Consider the following 12,490-nt stretch of genomic DNA (forward strand, 5'->3'; position numbering starts at 1 on the left):
TAGATATATACCCAGTAGTGCAATTGCTGGATCATATGGTAGCTCTGTTTTTAGTTTTCTGAATAATCGCCACCCTGTTCTGCATAGTGCCCATACCGATTTACATTCCACTCAACAGTGCCCAAGGGCTCTCCTTTTACTGTATTGTCACCAGCATCTGTTATTGTCCAACTTTTGGGTAACAGCCATTTTAACTGAGTTGAGATGATATATAACTGTAGTTTCGATGTGCACTTCCCTGATCATTAATGATTTTGAGCATTTTTTCATGTACCTCTTGGCCATTTGTACGTCTTCTTCTGAGAAATGTCTGTTCAGATCTTTTGTCTATTTTTAAATTGGATTATTTATTTTTTGCTATTGAGTTTTTTGAGATCCTTATATATTCTAGTTGTTAATCTCTTGTCAGATAGGTAGCTTGCAAATATTTTCTCCCATTTTGTGGGTGTCTCTTCACTTTATTGGTTGTTTCCTTTGCAGCACAGAAGGCTTTTAGCTAGATAGAATCCCATTTGTTTATTTTTGCTTTTGTCATCTGTGCTTTCGAGGTCTTACAAAAATAGTATTTGCCCAGACCAACTTCCTGGAGCATTTCCCCAATATTTTCTTCCAACAGTTTTATAGTTCAGGTTTTAGATTTTAGTATTTAATTCATTTTGATTTGATTATTGTGTATGATGAGAGATAGGGGTTGAGTTTCATTCTTCTGCATATAATTATCCAGTTTTCCCAGCATTATTTGTTGAAGCGACTGTCCTTTTATCATTGTATGTTCTTGGATCTTTCGTCCAAGATAAATTGGCTGTAAACATGTGGATTTATATGTGGGTTTTCTATTCTGTTCCACTGGTTTATGTGTCAGTTTTTATGCCAGTATGATGCTGTTTTGATTACTACAGTTTCACAGTTGATTTTGAAATCAGGAGTGGGTTGCCTCCAGTTTTGTTATTTATTTTCAAATTGCTTTGGCTATTTGGGATCTCTTGTCATCCTATGTACATTTAAGGATTTTATTTTTTCCTATTTCTATGAAGAACGTCTTTGGTATATCGGTAGAGATTACATTGAGTCTGTAAATTGCTTTGGGTAGTATTGTCATTTTAACAATATTAATAAATAAACTCAAATACAGCCAATCAATCTTCAACAAAACAAACAAAAACATAAAGTCGGGAAAGAACACCCTATTATGTTGTAATTTTTTTTTTTTTTTTTAAGACGGAGTCTTGCTCTGTCGCCCAGGCTGGAGTGCAGTGGTGTGATCTCGGCTCATTGCAACCTCCACCTCCCAGGTTCAAGTAATTCTCCTGCCTCAGCCTCCCAAGTAGCTGGGACGCGCCACCACGCCTGGATAATTTTTGTATGTTTAGTAGAGACGGGGTTTCACCATGTTGGCCAGGCTGGTCTCAAACTCCTGACCTCAGATGATCTGCCCACCTTGGCCTCCCAAAGTGCTGGGATCACAGACGTGAGCCACTGCCCCCAGCCTATGTTGTAATTTTTTTTAATGTTACAATGCACAATATGGTCTATTTTCATAAATGTTGCAGTACACTTGAAGAGAATGTGTATTTTGCTGTTGTTGATTGGAATGTTCTATAAATGTCAGTTAGGTCAAGTTGGTTGTTAGCGTGGGTCAAGTTTCTGCTTCCTTTACTTATTTTCTGTCTACTTGTTCCATGATCTAGTTTGGGCGTTGTTGAAATCTCTAACTATATTATAGACCATCTCTTTCTCGTTTCACTTCTCGGTCTGTACTCCTAGTAATATTCTTTGCTCTCATGTCTACTTTTTCTGATATTAAAATAACTACTCCAACCTTCTTTTAATTTGTGTTAGTATGATGCATCTTTTCCTATCATTTTATCTTTAACCCACTTGTGGTTTTATATTTAAAGTGCATTTCTCTCAGGGAGAAATTTGCTCTTTCTAAATCCAATCTGACCACCTCTGCCTTTAAATATGGGTGTTTAGATGATTTATATTTAATGAGATTATCTGTGTAGTTAAGTTTAAATCTACAACCTTGCTATTTGTTTTCTGTTTGTTTCTTCTATTCTTTGTTAGCTTTTCCTCTTTTTCTGCCTTCCTATGGATTGAATATTTTTCTTATTACATTTTTATATCCTTCGTTGCTTTATTAGCTATCATTTTCAAGTTCTATAGTGCACATCCTTATCACAGTTTACCTACAGGTAATATTATCTCACTTTCTGTGTAATATAAAACTGTTCAATGGCATATTTCCACTTCTTTGTGCTTTCATTGACATACATTTTCCTTATACATATATTACAAGCTACACAATACATGGTTATTATTTTTGCTTTAAGTATTTACTTATCATTTAGTGAGAATTTTTAAATGAGGAACTATTTTACATTTACCCACAGTTTCCATTTCCACTGCCCTTCCCTTCTTTGTATAGATCCAGATTTCTATCTGGCATCATTTTCCTTGCGCTGACACATTTCTTCCAGTACAGATCTGCTGGTGATGAATCTTTTTAAGTGTTTATGTGTTTGAAAAAAGTGTTTATTTTGCCTTTTGGGGGGAAATTTATTTTCTCTGGTTAAAGAATCCTAGGCTGGCTTTTGTTCTTCTCTCAGTACTTTAAAGCTGTTGCTCCACTACCTTGTGACAAAAAGTCTAGTATCCTTCTAAAGTTTTTCATCTGCACATAATGTCTTCTTTTACTCTATTTGCTTTTCAGATTTTCTTTTTATCATTGGTTCTAAGCAATTTTTTCCTTTCTCTTGGTGTAATTTTCTTCATGCTTCTTGTCCTTGGAGTTGTTGACTTTCTTGGTTGGGGAGATTACAATTTTAATCAAAGTTAGAATTGTTTTTTTATTTCAATACCCTTTGGGGTACAAGTGTTTTTGGTTACACGGATGAATTATACAGTGGTGAATTCTGAGATTTTAGTGCACCCATCACCTGAGTAGTGTACGTTGTACCCAATATGCACTTTTTTATCCCATATCTCAATCTCCCACTTCTGAGTCTCCAAAGTCCATTTTATCACTCTGTCTGCCTTTGTGTAATCATAGCTTAGTTCTCACTTATAAGTGAGAACATATAGTATTTGGTTTTCCATTTCTTAGTTATTTCACTTGGTATAATGGCCTCCAGCTCCGTCCACCCAAGTTACTGCAAGGACATTATTCCACTCCTTTTTATGGCCAAGTAGTATTCCACAATGTGTATGTATCACATTTTCTTTTTCCACTCATTGGTTGATGGGCACTTAGGTTGGTTCCGTATCTTTGCAATTGTGAATTGGGCTTCAACAAACATATATGTGCATGTGTCTTTTTTATATAATGACTTCTTTTCCTTTTAATAGATACCAAGTAGTGGGATTACTGGATCAAATGGTAGCTATACTTTTAGTTCTTTAAGGAATCTCCATACTGTTTTCCATAGAGGTCGTACTAATTTACATGCCCACTAGCAGTGTATAAATGTTTCCCTTTCACCATATCCATAACAACATCTATTGACTTTTTTTTTTTTTTTGAGTCTTGGTCTGTTGCCAGGCTGGAGTGCAGTGGCGTGCTTGGCTCACTACCATCTCTGCCTCCCAGATTCAAGCCATTCTCCTGCCTCAGCCTCCCAACTAGCTGGGACTACAGGCACACACCACTACCCCCAGCTAATTTTTTTGTATTTTTAGTAGAGACGGGGTTTCACAATGTTATCCAGGATGGTCTCGATCTCTTGACCTTGTGATCTACCTGCCTCGGCCTCCAAAAGTGCTGGGATTACAGGCATGAGCCACCACGCCCAGCCTGACTTAATTTTATTTTATTTTACTTTATTTTATTTTATTCTATTTTATTTTAGATGGAGTCTCACTCTGTTGCCCAGGCTGGAGTGCAGTGGCGTGATCTCAGGTCACTGCAACCTCCGTCTCCCGGGTTCAAGCAATTCTCCTGCCTCAGCCTCCCGAGTGGCTGGGACTACAGGCACACCTCACCACGCCTGGCTAATTTTTGTATTTTTAGTAGAGACGGGGCTTCATCATATTAGCCAGGCTGGTCTCGAACTCCTGACCTCGTGATCCGCCCACCTCAGCCTCTCAAAGTTTTGGGATTATAGGCGTGAGCCACCACGCCCGGCCCTATTGACTTTTTAATAATGGCCATTCTTGCAGGAGGAATGTAGTATCTCATTGTGGTTTTAATTTGCATTTCCCTGATGATTAGTGATGTTGAGCAGTTTTTCACATGTTTCTTAACCATTTATATATATTCTTTTGAGAAATGTCTATTAATGTCATTTGCCCAAAAAGTCAGAATCTTTTGACCAGTTTTTCTTCAAGTATATTTTCTGCCCCCTTCAGATAATCCCATTACAGTTACATTAGACTACATGAAGCTGTACCACAGTGTACTGATTTCCATTTCATTTTTCAGTCTTTTTTTCTCTCCATGTCTTGTTTTTGCTAATTATTATTGCTATATCCTTAGGCTTATTAGCGTTTCTGTCCTTTTTGGGTTGTAGTTTCTTGTTTCTTTGCATGCTTGGTAATTTTTGACTGGAAATTTTTTTCCAGAAAATTTTCTCAAATTTTTTGACTGGAAACTTTTGACTGGAATCATCGTGAATTCCACTTTGTCAGATATCAGATTTTTTTACTGCTATAAATATTTTTGATTTTTGTTCCGAGATAATGTGTTACTTAGAAATAGTTAAATTCTTTGAAGCTTGATTTTAACCTTTGTCATGTGGGACTAGAGCAGCCTTTAGTCTTGGGATAATTTTGCCATGCCACTGAGGCCATATTCTAAGTACCCTACCCCATGTACCAGGTGTTAAAAGTGTTTCCACCAAGTAGAGTGATGGAAACTCTGGTTGGTGAAAACACAAGTTATTCCAAACCCTGATGTTTTACCCACTGTTTCCAGTGGTCTTTTCCTCATCCTTGAGCTGTGAGGTAAGGAGTACATCCTTGAGTTGTGAGGTAAGGAGTACATACTTGAAAACTTGTGAAGCACCCTCTACAAATTTCTGCTTTCTCTCTCTCTGTCTTTCTCTCCACAACTTTTTAGTCTCCATGCAGCTCTATCTTCTCCTCTGCCTTATGAATTAATAACCTTGGCCTCCCCAATTTCTCAACTTCTTCTCAACTGAAACAGTCCACCAGACGCTATCTGGGCTCCCCTCCCTGCACTGTAGCCTAAAAATTTGCTCCAGGCAGTTAAGGATCAGCAATCACAGAGCTCACCTTGTTTGTTTTCTTTCTTTCAGGAATCAATATCCTGTGCTGCCTTTGTTTGATTTCTATAAAACACTATATATTTGTTCATTTCTTTGTGGTTGTTTAAGATGGGAGAGTAAATCTGGTCCTTATTTTCTTTCTCTTCTTTCCATATTAATTGTTCCAACCTCAAATCCAAAAAAAAAAAACAAAACGCAATTGCACCATTCTCCCTCCAGTCTTCCCTATTTTAGAAAATAGCACCACCCAGTGATACAAGCCAGGAACCTAGAAGTTATCCCTTTCTCCTCCTCTTTTTCTAACCCCATAATCTAAGCAGTCACCAAATTCTCTCCATTCACACAGTCATTATTTTCATCCTAGAAAATTGCAATTAATTTGTGACTGGTCTCTCTTCCTTCAATACCGCTCTACTCTAATCCATTATTTATATAAAAGCAGGCGTTACATAGCCTTAGTCCAAAATCAAAACACAATGAAAAAACTGCAAATATATATTTAACTTTACTTAATGTGTTTATTGTAGTACTACGGGTGTAGTAATTTCAAAATATTTTTGTATATTGTAGGATTAAACAAATGGGTACATGTATCAATTAAAAGTACTTGTTGGACTGCAATTAGTAGTATCAGTGTAAACTTATTGCCATACATGCACACACACATACATATACACATATACAATACATCTGTGTGTGTATATGTGTGAGCGTGTGTGCATTTGCTATTTTCCCAGTTCTATCTACTGAAAAATCCTGGAAGCAATGAGATCCTAGCAGTAATGAGGACACCTAGCAGCCAGAAATTTGATTCTAAATGTAATTTCCCACAAAAGGTACCACTTATTCTTGGAAAAATGACTAATTCCAAGGCTGGATTATGGAAAGTACAAAATAAGTCTGGAATAAACAGTCATGCCATATAATAAGAAAGTACTCAGAAAATGAGAGCATATCAAAAGGAAACAGAAGCCAAATGGAATAGGCTTCCACTAGGGAATATGGGAAATTATTAGCAAAAATTTTAATCAAAATAGTCTATTGAAATGAATGATATTAATGGACTGTAATCCACCGAATAAAGCAAGAATCCATTCATACTGACATTAGCTAATTAATTAAAGAGAAAGAAAGATTTTTTATTACAATAGAATGTCATTTAATAAGTGTAGAATAATAATCGCTTTAGAAAATCACCATTTTGCCACCATAATTGTTATTAGTCTCACAAGGATAATCTATAGTTGCTAAGACTATTGGGTGTAAGCTGGAAAAGGCATAAAATAGTGTCAGAACATCTCTCCACAAATTACGTATTAATTATAAACTTTTAAAATAGTAATTTTAGAGTGCAGCAACCTGGTAAACATCTATATTAACATTACCAGTAATGGAGCAAACAGACTTCAAGTCCCTTCTTGAGTAATGTGCTGATAAAGACATAATTAACTCCTATGGTGTTACTTTGAAAATGAATATGGAAGATCTAATCAATGTCATGAAAGACAAAGAAATGCTGAGTGTAGGCTAAACAGACACAACAATAAATGTAATGCATAATCCTGGATTGAATCCTAAATCAATGAAAATTTCTATAAAGTATATTTTGGGGATAATTGGAAAAATTTGAATATGGACTACAGATTACAAAAGAGCATTAGATTACATTTTGTGAATTTATAATAGCCCATGATATATTATAATATATTTACCTTATTGTGATCATATTGCTGATTATACTAAACTGATGGCCAACTAAGATCTCACATAGCCAGTAGATTATTCCTTTTTGGAGTGTCAGGCTGATATATGCTCAGGGTTTTGAAAACAAAGGCATGTTTCTCAGCTTTTCCTGGACCACACCAGTCACCCAGGCAGGTATTGGTATTCTGTTACTAGAAATGGGCATTGTCTAACCTTGAGGGAGAGATGCTCCTCAACTTATAAGACCCCATCCCAATAAACCCATCATAAATTGGAAATGTAGTAAGTCTAAATCCATTGGGCTATGTCCCATAAACCCATCATAAAGACAAAAATCATACGTCAAACCATTGTGAGTCATGGAACATCTGTGTATTACTCCATATGCACCTAGCAAAAACCTAGAATCTTCTGAAGCCAGACCAGAGAAATCACCTACTGAAATGAAGGATTATGACTAATTTTTAGTGCTCATAGGGAAGAAATTCAGCTTTACACTAATCTCATTGGCCAATAGACTACTGAAGGCACCTTATAACTGTTTTTAGATAACAATGGCCAAGAAGAAGATCTGAAAAGGACTTCAAAGATCTTAAAAGGACTGACCTCCAAGCCCAGGTCGCAGCCGGTTGTCATAGCCGTCCAGAAGACGATCCAAGATTCTGGTGAAGATAGTGATGTTGTCAGTGCTGTCATCAGGAATATCTGGGGCATGCTTAGGAGACAGCCTGAGGCAATGCAAGGAAAAGAAAAAAAAATAATAGTTCTTAATAGGAAAAAAATACGTGACTAGATATCGTAATTCAAGATTTCATTTAATAGACTGGGCCAATTACATAGACCTATATCTTATCCAAAATAGCAATCACTACATATTTGTCACAATGATTGCTTGTGTAGGAGGCAGACAGTGTGGTTAATACTTGAACTCTTACTCTAGCATTGGTATGAGCTTTGCCAGGCATATATCCTGGCCCCAACCCAGCAGTAAAGAGACACAAGTAGAAATTCTGGACAGAATGTCACTGAGAACATTTCCCGGCATACAGTTGGTTCATCAAATTGTGTTGCATGATTAAACAGGCATCAAAATAAAGAAGGGAAATGTTACTGAGAACTTACCTCACTCCTAGCCCAGAGAAATTTAAGTTCACAGAAAAACAGGGTTAGACAGATCCTTAAATTGTATATAGTCTACTTCTACCCTCATCCTATGGGGAAAGGGAAACCTATTTGCTGAATATCAAGAACATACACTGGAAAAAAAGACAGTCTTTTCAATAAATGGTGCTGGGAAAACTGGATATCCATATGCAGAAGACTGAAACTAGACCCCTATCTCTTGCAATATACAAAAATCACATCAAAATGGATTAAAAGACTGAAATCTAAGACTTCACACTATAAGACTACCACAAGAAAACTTTGGGGAACATCTCCAGGACATCAGTCTGGGCAAAAATTTCTTGAGCAATACCCTACAAGCACAGGCAACCAAAGCAAAAATGGACAAATGGGATCACATCAAATTACAAAGCTTCTTCACAGGAAAGGAAGCAATCAACAAAGTGAAGGGACAACCTACAGAATGGGAGAAAATATTTGCAAACTATCCATCTGACAAAGAATTAATAACCAGAATAGATAAAGAGCTCAAACAACTCTGTAGGAAAAAGTATAATAATCTAATTAAAAATGGGCAGAATATTTGAATAGACATTTCTCAAAAGAAGACATACAAATGACAAACAGGCATATGAAAAGGTGCTTAATATCACTGATCATGAGAGAAATGCAAATCACAACTACAATAACATATCATCTCACCCCAGATAAAATGGCTTACATCCAAAAGACAGGAAATAACAAATGCTGACGAGAATGTAGAGGAAAGGGAACCCTCGTACACTGTTGGTGGGAATGTAAATTAGTACAACCACTATGGAGAAGAGTTTGGTGGTTCCTCAAAATATTAAAAATAGAGCTACCATATGATCCAGCAATCCCACTGCTGGGTATATACCCCAAAGAAAGGAAATCAGTATATCAAAGAGATATCCGCACACCCATGTTTGTCACAGGACTGTTCACAATCGGTAAGATTTGGAAGCAACCTAAATATCCATAGTAGATGATTGGGTAAAGAAAATGTGATACACGTACACAATGGAGTACTATTCAGTCATAAAAATAATGAGATCCTGTCATTTGCAAAACATGGATGAAACTGGAGATCATTATGCTAAGTGAAATAAGCCAGGCACAAAAAGACAAAAATTGCATGTTGTCATTTATTTGTGGGAGGTAAAAATTAAAACAATTGAACTCATGGAGATAGAGAGTAGAAGCATTGTTACTAGAGGTTGGGAAGGATAGTGGAGTGGTTGAGGGAAAGTGGGGATGGTTAATGTGTATAAAATAATAAAAAGAATGAAACCTAGTATTTGATAGCACAAAGGGTGACATCAGTAGTAATAATTTAATTGTACATTTTAAAATAACTAATTGGATTGTTTTTAACACAAAGGATAAATGTTTGAGGGGATGGATACCACATTCTCCATGCTGTGATTATTTCATATTGCATGCCTGTATCAAAACATCTCATGCACCCCATAAATATATATACCTATGATGTACCCACAAAAATGAAAAATTAAACAATCCTTTAAAATCCTGAATAGAAGGCCAATACACTGTGCTTGCTTTCTTACTGAAATACTAGCTTCCATGAGAATGCATTTCCATTTCCTCCTGGTGACTGTTGATATCTTAGCATCATTCTTCATCAAAACGTTGAAAACTTTTAAGTCAAAAAGCAATGCTAGTTTGTGACCAGTCTGGACAATATGGCGAAATCCTGCCTCTACAAAAACACAAAAATTAGCTAGGCATGGTGGCACACCTGTAGTCCTATTTACTGGGGAGGCTGAGGTTGGAGGATTACTTGAGCCTGGGAAGCGGAGGTTGCAGTGAGCTGAGATCATGCTACTGCACTCCAGCCTGGGCAACAGAGCAAGACCCTGTCTAAAATAAATAAATAAATAAATAAATAAATAAATAAATAAATAAATAAATAAATAAAAATCAATGCTAAATATCACCCCCAAATTATTTTCAATATATTGTTCTATGGTTTTATTCTTTATTACTGATTTTTTTCTCCTAATGTGCACTAAATTATTGTGTGGGGAAGCAGATTTAATCTGCAACCTAAATAGAACTCTTTCTTATTCAGTAACTAAACTGCAACGTGATCCTATAGTTTGAATTCAAAGGTAGTTTGGGGAAAAAAGGAATCATGGCATGTCAGAATTATGGAGAAGCTTAGATATTGTATAATTCTCTCCCTTCATTTTACACATGAGACACCTAAGACACCAACACCAAAGAGAGAAATGAATTGCTTGATGCTATGTGTTTATCAACTTAATGAGAGCAACACTAAAACATGTCCATTGCACCTCATATTTGCCACTACTGGTTAGATAAAATATGATAATAATAATAATTCATCATTGAAAAATGAAAATGACATTACTAATACACTATCTGAAGGTTATGCCAAGTTTAGTCATTTTCCTAGCCCTAAAGATGGATCAGTGGTAAATTCACAGGACCAGAATCAAATGACTAGAGTTTAGTTCTGTCTCTGCCACTAACTGACTGTGAGACCTACAGGCATACCTCTGGGATATTGTGAGTTTCGTTCCAGGCCACTGCAATAAAGCAAATATCACAATTAAATGAGTCACAAATATTTTGGTTTCCCGTGCATAAAAAAGTTACGTTTATACTGTACAGCACTCTATTAAGTGTTCAATAGCATTATGTCTAAAAATCAATTTACATACCTTAATTAAAAACACTTTATTGCTAAAAAATGCTAAGAATCATCTGAGGCTTAACAAGTCATAATCTTCTTGCTGGTAGAAGGTTTTGCCTCAGTGTGGATGGCTGCTGACCAGTCAGGGAGGTGGTTGCTAAAGGCTGGGGCAGCTGTGGCAATTTCTTAAAACAAGACAACAATGAAGTTTGCCTCATCAATTGACTCTTCTTTTCACAAAAGATTTATCTTCAGCATGTGATGCTGTTTGGTCGCATTTTACCCACAGTAGAACTTCTTTCAAAATTGGAGCCAATCCTCTTAAACCCTGGCACTGCTTTATCAACTAAGTTTATGTAATATTCTAAATCCTTTGTTGTCATTTCAACAATATTCACAGCATCTTCACTAGGAGTAGATTCCTTATCAAGAAATCACTCTCATTGCTCGTCTGTGAGAAGCAACTCATCCCTTCAAGTTTTTTCATGAGATTGCAGCAATTCAGTCACAACTTTGGGCTCTATTTCTAATTATAGTTTTCTTGCTATTTCCACCACATCTGCAGTTACTTCCTCCACTGAAGTCTCAAACCCCTCAAAGTCACCCATGAGGATTGGAACCAGCTTCTTCCACACTCCTGTTAATGTTTATATTTTGACCTGCTCCTCTGAATCATGAATGCTCTTAGTGATATCCAGAAAGGTGAATCCTTTCCAGAAGGTTTTCAATGGGCTTTTCTTGGATCCATCATAGGAATCACTATCTATGGAAGCTATAACCTTATGAAATGTATCTCTTAAATAATAAAACTTGAAAGTCAAAATTTCTTCTTGATCAATGGGCTGAAGAATGGATGTTGTATTGTAAGCATGAAAACAACATTCATCTTGCACATCTCCATCAAAGCTCTTGGGTGACCAGGTGCATCGTCATTGAAAAATAATATTTCAAAAGGAGTATTTTTTCCTGGGAAGTAGACTGCAACCGTGTGCTTAAAATATTTGGTAAACCGTGCTATAAACAGATGTGCTGTCATTCAGGCTTTGTTATTTCATTTACAGAGCATAGAGAGAGTGGATTTAGCATAATTCTTAAGGGTCCTAGGATTTTCCCAATAGTAAATGAACAATGGGCTTCAGCTTAAAGTTACCAGCTGCATTTGCCCCTGACAAAAGAGTCAGCCACTGCTTTGAAGCTTCAAAGTCAGGCATTTACTTCTTCTCTCTAGCTATTAAAGTCCTGAAAGACTTCTTCTTCCAATAGAAGGATGTTTCATCTACCAAAATCTGTTGTTCATGTAGCCACCTTTATCAATTATCATAGCTAGATCTTCTGGAGAACTTGCTGCAGCTCCTCCATCAGCACTTGTGTTTCACCTTGCACTTTTATGTTATGGAGATGGCTTCTTTCCTTAAACCTCATGAACCAGCCTCCACTAGCTTCAAACTTTTTCTGCAGCTTCTTTATCTCTCCCAGTCTTCACAGAACTGAAGAGAGTTATAGCATTGCTTTGAATTAGACTTTGCTTGAAGAGAATGTTGTGTCTGGCTTGATCTTCTATCCACTAAAACTTTCTCCATATTTGCAATAAGGCTGTTTCACTTTCTTATCATTTATGTGCTCACTGGAGTAGCATTTTTAATTTCCTTCAAAAACCTTTCATTCGCATTGACAACTTGGCTAACTGCTTGCCACAAGAGGCCTAGCTTTTAGAGTATCTCAGCTTTTGTCATAC

General features: G+C 36.5%; 1 protein-coding gene across 1 annotated transcript in view; it reads right to left on the minus strand.

Moving 5' to 3' along the window:
• GABRA3 (gamma-aminobutyric acid type A receptor subunit alpha3) overlaps nucleotides 1–12,490 on the minus strand; it is a 261,093-nt gene that overhangs the window by 158,253 nt on the left and 90,350 nt on the right. The window contains exon 3 of the mRNA XM_003804517.5: nucleotides 7,536–7,657. Coding sequence (XP_003804565.1) covers nucleotides 7,536–7,657 — 122 coding nt within the window. The remainder of the gene's footprint in view (nucleotides 1–7,535; nucleotides 7,658–12,490) is intronic.

The sequence above is a fragment of the Pan paniscus genome, chromosome X, assembly GCF_029289425.2.
Source record: "Pan paniscus chromosome X, NHGRI_mPanPan1-v2.0_pri, whole genome shotgun sequence".
NCBI lineage: Eukaryota > Metazoa > Chordata > Mammalia > Primates > Hominidae > Pan > Pan paniscus.